Raw genomic sequence first — 17,744 nt, 5'->3', positions numbered from 1 at the left:
ACTCACTGGATGACCTTGGGCAGGTCGCCCTAGCTCAGAGGAAGACCATGGTAAACACCCTTTGCCTTATATCTCAGGATCTGATCCCAAATTATCTGCTTTAAACTGGATTATATGAGTTTCCACTGCCAGATAATTTGGGATAAACAGATAATCTGGGATATTGGGGCAGTGTGGAAAGGGCCTCAGCCATTCTTGGTCATGAGGCCTGGCTGGATATAAGGAGATTTCCTATCTTCCTATTCCCAATCCAATCCTGCATCCAGAGCTGTGTGACAGTCCTCCTATTAGGCAGAGCGACCAACTGGCTCAAATGGCAAATGTTTAGACCAAGGTAATGATCTTCACCTTGGTGCCACACTAGTGGTTCAGTGCTCACTGGACTGATTTGATCCATCTAGGCTACTGGATAAGAACTCTGCCAGTGCCAGTGCTGAAGTGTGATTTAGTTGCCCTTTCAGGAAGATACACCATATCAAGATTATCTTCTGTCGCAGCAATCAATTGTTATCATCTTATTGGACAAATCATGTTTATTTTAAAAATTACACCCTTCTGTGAATTTGGACAAGAAATCTATCTGCTATGCTATACTGCAGTGACTTCAAGAAATATGTCAAATTGTTTTCTCCTTTCTGTTGGATGCAATTGAAATCATTGTGAGTTCAGCACCTGTCTCTGATAGGCTGTACTCTTTGACAATTTTCTTTGATCAACTGTAAAAGAATGTTTTTTCAGAGAAAAACTTTTCTCCCTTTAATTTCCATTTCTAATCTCTGTTCTTTGACCCCTTGTTTTTTTGTTTTTGCATGAGGCAGGTTAAGTTGGCTCAGATCCAAAGTTGTGATTACAGATGGACACTGACTCCATTTTAATCTTCCAGCTTGATATTTGCCACAAACTGCTTTACTCCACTGTTTCATTTTTTTAAAATAAAAGAAGAAAAAATGCCAATCTTTTAGCTTGTTCTCTGATTTAAGACTTAAATGTTTGTGTGGCTCTTTCAAGTGTGATTCTTCAAAGCTCACAGGTAAGGGGTTGGATGGCGAACTCTTGGTATTTCAGGTGTATGGGTCCTCAGAAGCCAGAATAGCCAATAGAAAAGGTTTCTGGGTAGCCCAAAAGGGCTTAGGGTTCCCCTCTGCTGTAAAGTGAGATTTATTATCTTTCTACTTCCACTGCAGATTTTAGTCAAAGTGACTGAAAGCGAACATCTTTCAGAAGGCTGCCAAGTATGTTCATGTCTAAAATGGGATTCGAAAAAATATATTCCTTGATTTGTAGCCCAGATGTCTCAGCCAGAATCAGAGTAGTGTTAATGGTTTGAATGTTGGACAAGGACTCTGGGAGAAAAGATATTTAGTCCCTCTTCAGCCATGGAAACTCACTGGATGACCTTGGGCAGGTCGCCCTAGCTCAGAGGAAGACCATGGTAAACACCCTTTGCCTTATATCTCAGGATCTGATCCCAAATTATCTGCTTTAAACTGGATTATATGAGTTTCCACTGCCAGATAATTTGGGATAAACAGATAATCTGGGATATTGGGGCAGTGTGGAAAGGGCCTCAGCCATTCTTGGTCATGAGGCCTGGCTGGATATAAGGAGATTTCCTATCTTCCTATTCCCAATCCAATCCTGCATCCAGAGCTGTGTGACAGTCCTCCTATTAGGCAGAGCGACCAACTGGCTCAAATGGCAAATGTTTAGACCAAGGTAATGATCTTCACCTTGGTGCCACACTAGTGGTTCAGTGCTCACTGGACTGATTTGATCCATCTAGGCTACTGGATAAGAACTCTGCCAGTGCCAGTGCTGAAGTGTGATTTAGTTGCCCTTTCAGGAAGATACACCATATCAAGAAACAAGGTCCCAAAGAGCCAATTTCTCTTCAGCGGTGGAAAAGAAATCTGTGGCAGATTTTCCTCTTCAAACAAAAGCTTACAATTTTCACTGCTGAGCAGACTGGGGTTATAACTGCATAGATTTAGTTGGGGGTCAGGGTCTGTGGACTGTACAGCTCTCACAGTGAGGAAGTTCTTCCTAATTTTCCTAATGGAATCTCCATTCCTGTAATTTGAAGCCATTGTTCCGCGTCCTAGTCTCCAGGACAGAAAACAAGCTTGCTCCCTCCTGCCTATGACTTCCCCTCACATATTTATACATGACTATCATGTCTCTCAGCCTTCTCTTCTGCAGGCTAAACATGTCTAGCTGTTGAAGCTGCTGCTCATAGGGCTTGTTCTCCAGACCCTTGATCATTTTAGTCTCCCTCCTCTGGACACATCTCAATAATTATAATTCAAATAATTATACTGTATCAATCAACTTGTATAGAACTATTTATTTATACAATAGTTTACAAAGTGGAGGTGACACCCACTCTTGGTCCAAAGGGCTTACAATATAAAATAGGAAAAGAGTTTGGGTTACAGAGACGTGCTGGAAAGCAGAAGATCTTACGAGTCTTCAATCCCACTTATCTTAAATTAGGTACTGTAAGGTTAAGGACAGCAGAGAAGACAACTTGGAGTCCCCTAGATACCATTGGAGTCTAAATCCGATCAGCCCTGGCTGGCATTAGCCAATGCTGAGGCATGGTGAAAGCTGCAGATCAGTAACACCTGTGGTGTGGTGGATGTTGTAGTTCCCAGGTTGGGAGTAGAGAACTGCCTGCCTGAGGCAAAGCTGTTACCCCCAAGCAACATTCTTGCATGTGAGTAGCACAATGTGAAACTTTCTCCACTCTCACTTAAGCCGTTATCTGTCCCCTCATCACCAACTCCTTACCTGCAGCATTCCTTACTGAGACACCTCCCCTATCCCTTAGCAGCACAGAGCAAATGGCATTAATGAATGGAAGCAAATTAAAAATAATTAAAAACACAATAGGAGGTATTTGAACACATACATACCAGAACTTGCAAGTTACTTTTCATCAACTATGTGTTCCCAAGATCTGCTTTCCTGTTTAAACGTTTTTTAAAATTAAAAAAAATTCTTGTAATCTTACAAACCCCCTCCACAGATTGCTACTAGTTACCTCAGCTTAGACTAAAATAACAGAGGTTCAAAAGAACCTGGAGGCATTTTTAAAGAGAATATGACATTCGAAAGTGATTATTTATTTGTTCTCAAGGTAATTTAGTTTGGGAAAGTGGGGTCATAATGAAGAAGTTTGCTTGCACAAGCTTATGTAAACACCCCAGTGATATTGTGTATATATACAAGCATGACGAATCATTTCCTTTTAGTTCAAATTACACCATCATTTATACAGACAATGATCTCAGTTCTCTGAATGTCAGCCTTTCTGTAGTGGAAACAATTCTGTCCTGCATTCAAGAGTGATGTGGACATAGGTGTGGGAGAATAATAATGCCTTATTTATAATCCTCCCTATCTTCCTGAGGGGACTCAGGGCGCTTTCCAATGAGTAACAAAAGTGGCAAATAATGCCAGAAACAGATAAACAACAAATCAAAACAATAGGTAAAGCAATCTCAATATAACTTGTAAAACTAACCAAAAATTGAACATAAATAAACATAACATAGATCCATACAAATTAAGCTAAATGCATTAAAAACTAGTTTACGACATACCAAGACTTGCAAAACCTATTATTTTGGAGGGAGACCCAAGTGGAAATCCTTCCTCTAAACTTTCTCAGTAGTTCCTTAAAAGTGAGCTGTAAACAGAACTTCCTTTTTAATTCAGTGGTTTTATAAATCCATGGCCAACCTGTGGCTGTAAAACCAAACCATAGCATCTTGAGTCCAGTCCAAGGCCATAAGGAAACTTGTCACCTTGGGCGATAGGATACGGAGAGCATCCATGAAAGAGAGCAGTCATCCCTGTGAGAAGCATTTCATCCTGTTTTTAAAGAACTGTAAAGCCAGCTTAAACTGGACCTGTTCCTGTGTGTTGGCCCGGAATTTACTATATGTGTGTTCGGCTTTACGCTCTTCCAAATCCTTGGCAGGATCATGAGGCTGGTGACCCACATCCACGTGATAGCAGGAACCTACTCGTAAACGCCCCAGTCCGTCTACAAAATATTCTGGAATGAAAATCAGGGAATGGCAGAAGTTAGTTAAATAAGAGAACAAATTAAGACATAGGGCAATTCCGTGTCTTAATGTTATCATACCATAACCCTGCCTCATTCACTGAATGTTATGAGGGGGTTGGTTTCAGATGAAGTGAGCCTCCAGTCATAACACACCACTCCAGGAATAAACAACTAAAGCAGTTCTGAGTTCTTTTTTTATTGCACGCTGTTCAACACTGCAATAGATTTCCCCAGAGGGTGACTATCTTTGGAAGGCTTTAAACTGGTTGGATGAGCATCTTTCAGGGGTGCTTTAGCCCTATATGGCAAGAGCTTGGACTACATAGGTAAAGGTAAAGGTTTTCCCCTCTCATTAAGTCTAGTCATGTCTGACTCTGGGGGTTGGTGCTCATCTCCATTTCTAAGCTGAAGAGCCGGCGTTGTCAGTAGACGCCTCCAAAGTCATGTGGCTGGCATGACTGCATGGAGTGCCGTTATCTTCCCACAGGAGTGGTACCTATTGATCTACTCACATTTGCATGTTTTCGAACTGCTAGGTTGGCAGAAGTATGGGTTGCTTACCTGTAACCATGTTTCTTCGAGTGGTAGTCTGTGAAATTCGTACATATGGGTTTCCCAATGCGCCTGCGCAGATTTCGGAACATTCTAGAAGCTTTGAAACGTTAGAAATGGCGGAGGCCCCGCCCATTCTCCCCATATACTATATAAGCCCGAGGCGGGGGCTCCGCCTCAGTTCCCAGCCGCAAGACAGCAGCTGAGACACCGAGGCATGACATCAACGGGGAGGACGGGCGGGGCTGTACGAATTTCACAGACTACCACTCGAAGAAACATGGTTACAGGTAAGCAACCCATACTTCTTCGTCGTGGAGTCTGTGAAATGCGTACATATGGGTGACTAGCAAGCTACTAACCTTGGAGGCGGGTCATGCCACGCAGGAAAACAAAACGGCTCTGCCAAAGGCGGCGTCCCTCTTCGCTTGGATGTCCAGCTTGTAATGAGATACGAAGGTGGACGGTGCAGCCCAGGTGGCTGCCTTGCAGATGTCATCTAATGGAACACCTCTTAGGAAGGCTTGAGACGTTGATAGGGCCCTGGTGGAGTGAGCCACTAGGTGCAGTGGAGGTTCCTTCCCTGCCATCTGGTAGGCGAGGCGAATCATTGACGTTATCCAGGATGCCAGCCGCTGGGAGGATACCGGGAGCCCCATAGCATCCTTCCGGTACTTAACAAAAAGCCTTGGCGACTTCCTATGTGGGGCCGTCCTGTGGATGTAATACAGCAAGGCCCTCTTGACATCCAAAGAGTGTAGAGCTGCCTCCAGTGGAGAAGAGGGATTTGGAAAAAAGGAGGGCAGAACGATGTCCTGAGTCATATGGAAGTGGGAGACCACTTTGGGGAGGCATGTTACATCTGTCCGAAGAACTACTTTGTCGTCATGGAAGCGGATATACGGTGGGTCGGACCGCAGGGCCGTGATTTCACTGGCCCGCCTAGCAGATGTTATCGCCACAAGAAACGCGGTCTTCCAGGAAAGATGGGATAAATCGTTCGACGCCATCGGCTCGAATGGAGGTTTTGATAGTTGCGAAAGGACCAGTTCCAGACTCCAAGCCGGCGAAGGGAGCGAGGAAGGCGGGTGTAGGTTCTTATAGCCTTTAAGAAACAGCTGGAGCAGAGGGTCCCGAAATAAGGAAGGTTGTCCGGCTTTCCTTCGGAACCAGGATAATGCCGCCACATAGCACTTAATCGAAGACAGGGACATACCCTTGGATGACAGGTGAACTAAAAAGTCCAAAACAACAGAAACAGGGGCCGTAAGAGGATTAACATTTAAGGTGTCAACGTAGCTTGTGAAGCGAGCCCACTTATAGGTGTAAGCCCTCTTAGTCGAAACCTTTTGGGCCGCGAGGATTATTTGTCGGACGGCGTCGGACAGATGTGCTGTGGCCTGATCCTCCACGCCGTCAGACGAAGGGTTGTAACGTCCGGGTGTCGGACAAGTCCGTCCTGTATTGTGAGCAGGTCCGGGGAGCACCGGAGGCGAACGTAGTCGTCCCTTGATGCGTTCAGTAGGGTTGCGAACCACGGCTGCCGGGGCCACCAGGGTGCTACAAGGATGCAATCCGCATTGTCTGCTATGATCTTGGCTATTACTCGAGAGAGTAGTGGAAGAGGCGGAAACACGTAGAGTAGGCCTGGCACCCAGGAGAAAAGAAAGGCGTCTCCCAGGCAGCCTGGGGATGCGAGAGGGCGCAGGCGTGCGCAGTATTGAGGACACTGGCTGTTGGTGGGTGAGGCGAAGAGGTCCAGCCGAGGGGTCCCCCAACGGCGTGTTAGGAACTGGAACTCTCTGCTGTGGAGACGCCATTCGTGGTTGGTAGCAGTGTCCCTGCTTAGGGCATCTGCTAGTGTGTTTTCCTCTCCCGGTAAATATACTGCGATCAGATGAATGTCTTGCGATGCACCATTCCCATATTCGAGACACAATCAGCAGAAGAGTTCGCGAGCGGGTCCCCCCTTGTTTGTTGATATAAAATTGTACAGCCGTGTTGTCCGTGACTACTTGGATGACACGGCCCTTGACCAGGTGGGCGAAGGACCTGAGGGCTTTCTCCACTGCGAGTAGTTCCAACGCATTGATGTGAAGAGCTTGTTCCTTCAGAGACCAGTGATTGTGGATTGTCAACCCTTGGATGTGCGCGCCCCACCCTAGGCGGGAAGCATCCGTGGTCAGCGACAAGGATGGACGAGGTTGGCTGAACGGTAGGCCAGATTGAACATTGCACCTCCTTGTCCAAAAGGAGAGAGACTGTAGGACAGACTGCGGAGGATGAAGGATGACATTTTGACGGTCCCGGTGCGGGTTGAAGACGCGGATGAACCAATTTTGAAGGGGCCTTAGGCGGAGGCGGGCGAACCCGGTGACAGCCGTGGTCGAGGCCATGTGGCCCAAAACTGACTGGATAGACCACGCAGACGCCCGGCCAGAGGCCCGTAGTTCGTTGATCATAGACCTGAGGTTCCTGAACCTTTCCTCTGGCAGATAAGCCCTCTGAGCCCTGGTGTCCAGGACAGCTCCGATAAAAGTGATCTGTTGGGTAGGGGAGAGGTGGGATTTCTCCCGATTGATAACAAGCCCAAGGTTCTGTAGAAGAGATAGGGTATACTGAATGTTGGACTGTAGCTGGCAGTAAGAGTCAGCAGTCAGAAGCCAGTCATTAATGTACGGAAAAACCACTATGTGTCGCTGGCGAAGGTGAGCTGCCACCACCGCCATGCATTTAGTGAAAACACGTGGCGCTGTTGACAGGCCAAATGGTAAAACATTAAATGAAAAACAACGATCCCCAACTGCAAAACTAAGAAACCTTCGGTGGTCACTCCTAATGGAGATATGGAAGTACGCATCTCGGAGGTCCACCGTGGCCAACCACGCCCCTTTCCTGAGGAATGCCAAAATGGAAGGAAGGGTGACCATACGAAACTTTTTCGGCCTGATAAACTCATTGACTCTACGGAGGTCGAGGATTGGGCGGAGTCCGCCCCCTCGTTTGGAAACTAGGAAGTAACGAGAAAAGAAACAAAACTGGGTTTGGTGATGTGGTACTGGTGAGATCGCCCCTTTTTCGAGTAAGGAAGAGACCTCCTCGCACAAAGCATCGGAGGGGGGCGTGGTGCAAATGCGCCCCACCGGGGGATAAGAAAAAAATTCTATGGCGTATCCTTCCTCTATAATGGTAAGGACCCAGGCATCAGTCGTGATTTGACGCCAACTCTCAAGGAAAGGTAAGAGTCTGTTTAGGTACGTGGGGCCACTGGGGTCTGAATGGGCCAAACTAATGGGGCAACAAGTGGCCAACTGGGCCTTGAAACCAACTGGGGAGGGGGAAACAGGCGAGGATTGAGCAGGGCTAAAAGCGACGCTTCTTGTTGTCAGAGGGTTTCGGTCCCCGGTATTGACCTCTAAGGGGCAGGGGTGGTTTCCGATTTCCAACTGAGGGAGGTTGCTGTCGTTGCTTACCTCGGAACGAAAAAGGGCTATAGCGTCTACGCTGGTATTGTGAGTTAAAGCCCCAGCGGTGACGCTGCTGGAAAGAGTAGGGCTGGTAGGGCTGACCATATTTACTGACAGTTTGTTTCATCTTATGAGAATGCTCGAGCTGGGAGTCAGTGTCTGGGTTAAACAATCCCGCCTCATCCATGGGAAGGTCTTCTATTAATGCCCACGCCGAGAGTGACAATGTAGAAGCTCGCAGCCAGGCATGCCTTCGGAGGGCAACCGCTCCAGCCAACAGCTTGCCAGAGGCATCAGCGGTATTCTTTGCCAAGTCCTTTTGTAGTGATGTAAGTAGGAGCGCCTCCTGCTGGAAGGCCTTGGCAAGGGCTTGTTCGCCCAGGGGAAGAGAATCCAGGTAAGTGCCGAGCTTGCTCCACAGAAAGTTTTGGTAGACGCTCATGTATACCCCGTAATGGGCCATACGGGCGAAGAGGCACGCCGATGAATAAAACTTCCTTGCCATGATATCCAGTTTCTTGCCCTCTCTATCGGAGGGGGTAGACTGGGCCTTCTGTGCTGGCCTGGGTTGAGCATCTGTCACTACCGAGTTAGCTTTGGGGAGTTTCGCTAGCCAGGAGGCAGTGGATAAATCAATTTTATACAAATTCTCTGCTCTTTTAGGGGTAGCAGGGACAATTGATGGTGCTACCCCCACTGTTTTAATGACTTGCAACAGATAAGGCAGAGTAGGGAGTGCTGTGGTCACTGGGGGTCGCTGTTCCGAAGAGGAGAAGCAGGGATCCTCCACCACATTGGTAGGCTTGGGAGTGGGAAGGTTAAGTGCTCTGGATAGACGAATGAGAAGGGCAGAGAAGTTTCTAAACTCCTCTGCCTGGAGGGGGTCTGGATCCATATCTGCCGAAGCTGAAGCTGGCAGTGCTTCATCTCTGGCCTCAGGGGCGTCCTTATCGGTCTCCAGATTTGGCAGAATGAGAGGTGTCTGATGCTGGGCCTCATTCCCCTGTCGGCCTGATGTTAGTGGCATCGGTGTCTGGGGTGGGGGTGGGTCCGCGGAGGAGGCGGAAGCCCTGCCTGGGGCCGAGATCGTGGCAGTCGCGGAGGGAGGCGCCTCCGAAGGTGGCCTCGGTACCGAGGGATTTCGCCCCGGTTCCAAGGATATCCGCATTGCTGATAATCCTCGAACCCTGGGAAGGGAGGAGGAGGCGGATAGGCGAAATAGGGAGGGTCAGGGAATCTGTAATAAGGCCCCGGGGAGCAGGAACGAGAATAAAAGGACGCCCTTGAGGGGCTCCTACCACGCGAGTCCCAGGAGTCTCGGGACGGAGAGCATCCTCGATACCGAGGGGCCCTTCCGCTGCTGCGGGAGGGCCGTTCCTCTCGGCTGCTTCTAGGGCCTGGATCCGGCCGAGATGGATGGGCCTGCATGGCTCTAGGAGAGTAGGACAGATTCTTCTCCGGAGGTTCCAACGCAGCCGCGTCCGCCATCTTGTCTTTATCCCCTTGGGTCTCGGCGGGAGATAAGAGGGGAGGAGCCTCGTCGGCAGCGGGCGGAGTTAGGGAGGCTCGGTTCCCAAACTTCGTTTCGTCAGGCCCGCTGTATACAGGAGGGCTCAAGGGCCTTTGGCCAGAGAGTTGCCTCAGCTTTTTGGGCTTTTTATGTCCTTCCTTCGGTTTCGCCCCTTTTTGGGGCTTGGAAGTTTTAGCCCTTTTAGTGGGCACTTCCCCCGAGGGCTCCTCAGTCTCACCAGCTTCCTCCCCAGCTGGGAGGGAATCAAGCGGCTCTACTGGGTGGAGAGACGGAGGCGTCTCCGAAGAGGGGCGCTTGTCCACCCGCGCTCCTCCTGGGGCGGGGGCCTGTTCCGGCGCAAGCGCTTGCTCGTACAAAACCGCTTTGAGGCGAGCCTCTCGGTTGCGCCATGCCTGAGGGGTAAAACCCTGACAAATGGAGCAGGATTGGGGGATGTGGCCCTCCCCCAGGCACAAAAGGCACATATTGTGCCCATCTGAGTCGGGGAGCTTTCCCCCACAGGCCCCGCATTTTTTGAAAAACAGAGTAGCCATGCCTGCCTGAACGGCGAACGGTCCGAGGTCTGGATAGGAGAAGTGCGGATGGTCGATGGGAGTCCGAGTCAAAGGGTAAGTCAAGCCAATAGGTCAGTCAAACAGTCCAAGGTCGAGCCGGGAAAAACCGTTAGGAATCAGAAAAGCTAGTAGAACGGTTCCTTCTATCTGCTGTCGCGCGGAAAGAAGAACTGAGGCGGAGCCCCCGCCTCGGGCTTATATAGTATATGGGGAGAATGGGTGGGGCCTCCGCCATTTCTAACGTTTCAAAGCTTCTAGAATGTTCCGAAATCTGCGCAGGCGCATTGGGAAACCCATATGTACGCATTTCACAGACTCCACGACGAAGAAGCTGGGGCTAACAACGGGAGCTCATCCTGCTCTCTGAATTCGAACTAGCAACCTTTCGGTCAGCAAGTTCAGCAGCTCAGCGGTTTAACTAGCTGTGCCACCCTCAGAGGGTGATTGACTCTCCATCTTTGGAAGGCTTTAAACAGCTTGTATGAGCATCTTTCAAGGATGCTTTAGCACTATATGGCAACAGCTTGGACTACATAGCCACTGAGATGTCTCTAAACTTTAAAGATTCTATGATGACAGAGGTTGGGCTAAAATTCCCTATGTAGACAGTTCTTGAATCATGAGGACTCTCAACAGTTTTCAACATCGTAACGCAAATGCTGTAGTGCAGACAAATACAGTGGATTGTCTACCTACTTCCGACAGGTATTATGAGACACCCCTGTTCCAAGGGCTGGGGATATGGATTTACCTGAGTGGGCCACCCTCAGCAGCTTTGGATCAAACCCAATGCATCTGCTCTCCTCTGTACGAGCAAGGAAGAAGTTGACCACACCACTGGTGACCACGCAATGAGGAAAGCCTTCTAAGCGGTGATAAGAGCCAAATCTGAGGTGTACACAGCTGCTGTCTTCTCCTTCCTCATAAATGACCCGGAACTTGTAATCATTTCCTTGAACAGCACCACCAACCTATTGAGAACACAGGCTCTTATCAGCACTATGCAGTCCATTGCTTATCTTGAGACCTATCAGAGACCTATCACTGATGCAGATATATGCATATTTAGTTCATTAAATAGGCAAAGACAAGTTATGATCAACTGCATTCTGGGCAAACATAGGGGTCCATTGACATGTTCAATGAATTTATGAAGAGCCTATTTCATGTGACAACTTGTTCTTGTCAATGAGGACATCCTCAAGCAAGGCCAGGATGATCACAAGAACTGGGATTTACTGTGAAGAAATTGTTTTATTTTTCAACATCGTCATCAAAAGCATAATTTCATGGCAAAAATAAGCTCTCTGATTATTTGGGAGGTGGAACTATCATGCAACAATTAACAATTTTAAACAAACACCAAGAACCGGATTAAACATTATCAGATATTTCAACATATCATGTAATTTGCATAAGATACGCCAAAGGAACAGTGAGCTGCTGCTGCTTTACTTTTCCGAGGACATGGTTAAATGATGTGATGATGCTAAGTGCCAACCACATTTGGAGAGACCCCCAAGGACAAGTATATCCATTAAAGCTGCCATTTTGAGTTGACTGGCTACATTAATTTTAAAATTCCTGTCATTAACTGGGTAGCAAATACGTGCATGCGCACATGCATGCATTCATGCAGATGCACTTGCCTTTCAATCTAAACAGACAGACATTCATACAAATTTATTTATGGATGTGGCTGGGATTCTACATCAAGAGATATAAAGTTCCACCTTGGTGGAACTACTGAATGCTTCTCAGTTAATCCCAGCTCCCTGCTGTGACATGTGGATCCACTGCTTAAAATCAAACTGTATTTTTATACAGAACTATTATTTTTAATCACATCTATATTTGCATTAATATATTCTACTTATTTTTTGAACCAACTAAAACACAAGCAATTTAATCAGACTGCAGTTCAACTGAACACAACATCAGTCTGTTTTGTGACTAAACATTCACCAGGAGGCAGCATAAGATTTATTTAATTAGGCCAAAATTGTGTCTAAATATGAAACTGGTCTCTTATTAGGTTACAATTCAAACATGTTCTAGAATAAGATAACAATTTTATATTGTCTATGATCAGCTTGAACAAAAGGCTGAGGGCACAGCGTTATCGGCGGTAAGAGGTATATGCACATACTGTATATCAAGAAATAAATGAAAAGGGTTTGTAGGCAAACAGGCCCTGAAGTTTTCCTCTCTGCATTTCCTTGCATTAACAGATTCCTAACTCAGGTCTTTTGCTTTCTTCTTTTCTTATAAGGATATAGATCAGCCCAAATAGCAAAGATTAAAAAAAATTAAAAATATTTTAGTTTTGACTTCCTGGTATTTTCCAGAGGTCTGGTCCTTTTCTTTCTTTCTTTTTTCTCTTTCCTTACTTTCCCTTTATTCTCCCTCCCTTTTCATTCTTCCATCTTTTCCTTGTATCTTCTCTTTTCAGATCAGGATCTTTTTATTCTTTTGTAAAAGATATTCAGTTACTTGTTTCCAATCTGTTTCTTTTATTTTTGTTCCTTTATTCTTTGACATGAGAAAGGTTAATCTATCCATGTTTCTGATCCCTAATATTTTTGTTATCCAGGTTTCTTCTTCCGGTAATTCATCTTTTTTCCAAACTCTTGCATAGCATATTCTTTCCGCTGTAGTCATTAGAAATAATAGTTTATCTGTGTTCTTTTCTAACCTCATCTCATGTATTCCCAGTAAGAATATTCCTGGCTTCCAAGGTATTTCTATTTCTAGTATCTTCTGGATCTCAATCTTCTTCTTTGTATAGGATTCAGTTTCTGGGACCAACATAACCAAATCAAACTTTTAAAAAAATCATTTCCTTGGGTGGATTTGCTTAGATTAATTGTTGCTTTTGTCATGTGTCATCACATCAACTCTGTTATGATAAGTCTATGAATTACAGAATTACAAGATGTCAGTAACACTGCTTATGTCTTTCAGATTCAGGGTGGGTTCCCATTATTGAAGCAATCTTTCAGAAAGCTCATGTCCTTCTGTTACCGTAAATACCAAATATTCTTTCAATAATAAAATCAGCAAGGGGGGTGAGAGTGTTAATTGCCTTAACATCATACCACATCCAAGTTGGTGTTCTCCAACACAGCCACAAATTCTTCAATCTTGGTTTTCTCAGTGAAAACGAAGTCATCATCCACCCAAAGGTAGTATTTTGTTGTGACCTGAGAGATGGCAAGATTTCTTCCTGCAAACCAACCCTGGTGAAACAAGCAAAGAAGAAGCATTAAAACACATTGTGCCCTCCAACATTTCTTAGATGAAAACTTAAAACTCCTTGGTCAAACAACATCACAATGTGGTCAAGATGGCAAATGTTATTAATGAGGAAAAACAAACACAAAAAAGAGAGCAGTTGGAGCAGTTTGCTTTAGTCTGGACCAACAGAGAAGGGTAAGGTTTCACTTCCTCCTCTCTCTTGCTGAGTTAATTGAGTGTCAAATACTTTGGCACTTTCAGCTCATTTGATATCAGTTGAAGTCAGCTGAGGACAAAAGGAGAAAGCGGGAGGAAGAGAGAGAATCTGGGACATTTTAAAAGGAACTAGAAAATTGGAAGACTAATGGGGACTGACCCAGCCAAAGCAGGACAGTTGGAGGGGAATATATCTAGAGCCAAGTCTCAAGCCTCATCCACACCAGCAAAATAAAAAATTTAAAAAATCTGTACCCACTACTCTTAGGAACACACAATATATGGCTGTTTAACAGTAGAAGTGTTTCTTTTAGATTTAAATGCAGTTTTTTAAAAAATCATGTTTTGCTCTGTAGTTTCCAGGAAAAACTGTTTTTTGGTAAGTGTGTCTTATTTAGATCTGGATGGCATAAGTCATCAGGACAGATTTATGAGTAGCAGGCTCGATTTTTTTTATAACATTCAGTAATACTTGCAGAGTCGTATTTTTAAAATTGAAACCATTATTCTCATTTATTATTTTATTGCAGGATCATGTCTAGGCTCAGCTGGGGAGCAGGCCGCAACCTGAAGGAGAGAGGGAATGAACATGCAGTTCTTGCCCAGAAAGGCAGTGGTAGCAGCTCTAAGGGGAATTATGTATTTTATAATAATAATAATAAAACTTTATTTATACCCCACCACCATCTCCCCAACGGGAACTCGGGGCGGCTTACATGGGGCCATGCCCAAAACCATACAATATGACAGAATGTAAAACCACATATCATAACACAATTTAACAATACAATAAATAATAACATACATTACAACCCAAAATTTTTAAAAAAGCAATAATTTTTCAGCTTTCTGCTCAGGGATGCCACTCACTCCTCTCCTGAGCCCTCCTGGCATCCCCGTTACCAGGAGGGGATGGATTGAGGCCCTCACAACTGAAAAAGGAAAAAAGTTTCTTTCTTGGGGCCACCAGCACTGTCTTCTCAGTCATGCATCTCTGTGGCAGAGCTCTCCTGTTGAGGTTGTTTGCTCTGAGGCTAAGCAGCTAAAGCAGTGGTTCCCAACCTGTGGTCCCCAAGAACTAATATATGGTCCGCAGCCTCACCATTACTATACCGCTGCAACAGTAGCCAAGGCAACAGGGATGCCAGGAGGGGAGAGGCTGACTACCCACAAAAGGTGTGACAACAAGCCTCCTGACTGCTGCTTCTCCTTCTCCTCCCTCCCCCTGAGTGGAGGCATTCCATGTGGTGCCAGGGGGCGGGGGCACCTTGGTGTCTTCGTTTTTAGGCCTGTTCATGAGTTTATTAGTGGTGCTGGTTCAGAAAATTGCATTGGATAATAATAATAATAATAATAATAATAATAATAATAATAATAATAATAATACTTTATTTATACCCCGCCACCATCTCCCCGTGGGGATTCGGGACGGCTTACATGGGGCAGAGGCCCAAACAACATAGGACAAAACATAGGCAACATAATACAAATCACACTATAAAAAGATAAAACAGTAATACAATATATCAATTAAAACAAAAATACAGGATATTAAATATGATTTTCTGTGGGCGAGCAGATGGTGACTACTGGATGGCATATGTTCTATATCAGAAACTAGAGCCGATGTGATCCATCCAATGCAATTTTCTGAATCACCACCCCAAATAACCATCCAAATCTAAAGTTGACCAAAAACTGATTCATAACCCTTTTTGTACTAATGTTGGAGAGTGGTCCCTGGTTTAAAAAAAAAAAGGTTGGGAATAACTGGGCTAAAGGCTTTGGACAGAATGAGGCACTTATTAATGAGGTGGGAGCCCAATCAAACGCCTCACTGTTGATCTCATGGCTGGGTTTGGTGTCAGGGGTTGCTGCTAATTGGGAGAGAAATAAGGTTGAACACTGTTAAAGCCACCCGCTGCATGGCTATCAGCCTCCGCCAGTAGACTAAAATCAAGGAAAAGCTTCATGAGAACCACCACTCCTCTAATTGTTTCTCCAGCAACAGCAAGAGTATCCCTCTGGGCAGATAGACCAGGAAATCCCAAATGATTGGTCCCCCACAAGGATCTTCCTCCAGGAGAAAACCAAGAAGTCCCTGAACAGACTCAGAAGCGGAGTCGGCAGATCAAAAGACAACCCGGCAAAATGGCACTCCCTAGAAGAATCCTCCACCATGTGCAACTGTGGAGCAGAACAAACAACTGTGCATCTGTATGCTTGCCCAAAATGCCCTGCCTGATGCATAGAGGAAGAATTGTTTAAAGCCACAGACAATAATGCGGTTGCTGTTGCCTGTTTTTGGTCTAAAATTATTTAGTTGCTTGTGCTCCCTCTATTTTATCAGTTTTTTATACTTATTTATGCAATGCTTTTGATATGAAATAAATAAAATTGCATTAACTACCACAGCCTAATTACAGTGACTCAACTCTTTTACAGGTGGTTAGGCCAGAGGTAGGAACCCCAGTGGTGAAGTGTGTTAAAGCAGTGAGCTGCTGAACTTGCAGACTGAAAGGTCCCAGGTTCAAATCCCAGGAGCAGAGTGAGCGCCCGATGTTATCTTCAGCTTCTGCCAACCTAGCAGTTTGAAAACATGCCAATGTGAGTAGATCAATAGGTACTGCCCCGGCGGGGAGGGAAACGGAACTCCATGCAGGCATGCCAGCCACATGACTTTGGAGGTGTCTACGGACAACGCCGGCTCTTCAGCTTAGAAATGGAGATGAGCACCAACCCCCAGAGTCAGACATGACTGGACTTAACATCAGGGGAAACCTTTATCTTTACCTTTACGGCCAGAGGAATTAACTCTGCTATCCCTTAGAAAATGCCAGGTAATTTCCAAATCCTGACATTTGGCTGGGGAAGGGGTGGCAATTTGAATTTGAGCAGGGGAAATGTAGTTTCAGCCAAGTACAGTATATTACAAGCACATGTTGCACTAATTAGGTGAATCCAGGGCAAAATACTATGTATTGGGGATAATCTATTTCGCTGTTGTGTTTCTGCTATGATTAGCTTTCTTTCTTTGTGCTCACTTTTCAAAAGACTAGGAAAAAATCAGCAATCTACTATTCACTAAAAGCAACAGCCAACATTAGCCATGCACGTTGGGTACCTTTGCAAATGGCATGATGAAATGTTCGACATTAGGTTCTTCGATCTTCTCGGGATGTTCACTGTCATCTGCCACAATGATGGTTATATCTGGATAAAATTTCCTGATGCTCTTGATCAGGATCCGCAGCTTGTGGTAACGGAAGAAAGTCTTAGTTGTGATGGTCACTAAATTACGAATATTGTTATCTGAGCCAAAAAGGAGAGGAAATAAAGGGTGATACACAATGAGAGACTTTGCCCTATTCTACTGATTTAGTAAGAAATATCCTGTATAATCCTCTGTTGTTACACTTTTCAGCTCCTTTTAAAATATCACTCCCCCTGAATTCACAGGTCCGCAGTTTGGGGGTCCTCCTGGACTCAACGCTGACACTTGAAGCTCAGGTGTCGGTGGTGACCAGGACGGCTTTTGCACAGTTAAAGCTTGTGCACCAACTGCGACCGTACCTCGAAAAGTCTGACTTGGCCACAGAGGTCCGTGCCTTAGTTACCCCCAGATTGGATTACTGCAATGCACTCTACGTGGGGCTGCCTCTGGAGACGGCCCAGAAACTCCAATTAGTACAATGGGCGGTGGACAGGTTGTTAACGGGAGCGAATTATAGGGAGTGGACAACCCCTCTATTAAAACAGCTCCACTGGCTGCTGATAGGTTTCTGGTTCCAATTCAAGGTGCTGGTTATCACCTATAACGCCCTAAACGTTTCAGGTCCAGCCTATCTTTGTGAGTGAATTTTCTACTATGGACCTGTACAGGCTTTAAGGTCTGCTGGGGAGGCCCTTCTCTCACTCCCGCCACCATCTCAAACACGGTTGGTGGGGCGAGGGAGAGAGACTTCTTAGTGATGGCCCCCCAATTCTGGAACTCCCTCACGAGATAAATTAGACTAGCCCCCACCTTGGCCACATTTCGAAAAAGACCTGAAAAACTTGTTGTTTCAATGTGCTTTTGATTAATTCGGCACAAAATGACAGAGTCCTTTTAC

The 17,744-nt window shown here is 45.7% G+C and overlaps 1 protein-coding gene across 4 annotated transcripts in view; it reads right to left on the bottom strand.

The window, feature by feature from the left end:
• Positions 1-2,326: 2,326 nt before the first annotated feature.
• Positions 2,327-17,744, bottom strand: part of b4galnt2 (beta-1,4-N-acetyl-galactosaminyltransferase 2 (SID blood group)) — a 52,857-nt gene continuing 37,439 nt past the window's right edge. For all 4 annotated transcript variants that reach the window (XM_003222656.4, XM_062958170.1, XM_062958168.1 and 1 more), the window contains exons 8-11: positions 16,757-16,944; positions 13,278-13,418; positions 10,931-11,150; positions 2,327-4,063 (exon numbers count right to left, since the gene is read on the bottom strand). In XM_003222656.4, the coding sequence (XP_003222704.3) occupies positions 3,852-4,063; positions 10,931-11,150; positions 13,278-13,418; positions 16,757-16,944 (761 nt within the window). In that variant the 3' untranslated portion in view covers positions 2,327-3,851. The remainder of the gene's footprint in view (positions 4,064-10,930; positions 11,151-13,277; positions 13,419-16,756; positions 16,945-17,744) is intronic.

Source organism: Anolis carolinensis, chromosome 6, assembly GCF_035594765.1.
Source record: "Anolis carolinensis isolate JA03-04 chromosome 6, rAnoCar3.1.pri, whole genome shotgun sequence".
Classification (NCBI taxonomy): domain Eukaryota; kingdom Metazoa; phylum Chordata; class Lepidosauria; order Squamata; family Dactyloidae; genus Anolis; species Anolis carolinensis.
The sequence above is the reverse complement of the archived record's forward strand: the minus strand, read 5'-3'. Positions and strand labels throughout refer to the sequence as shown.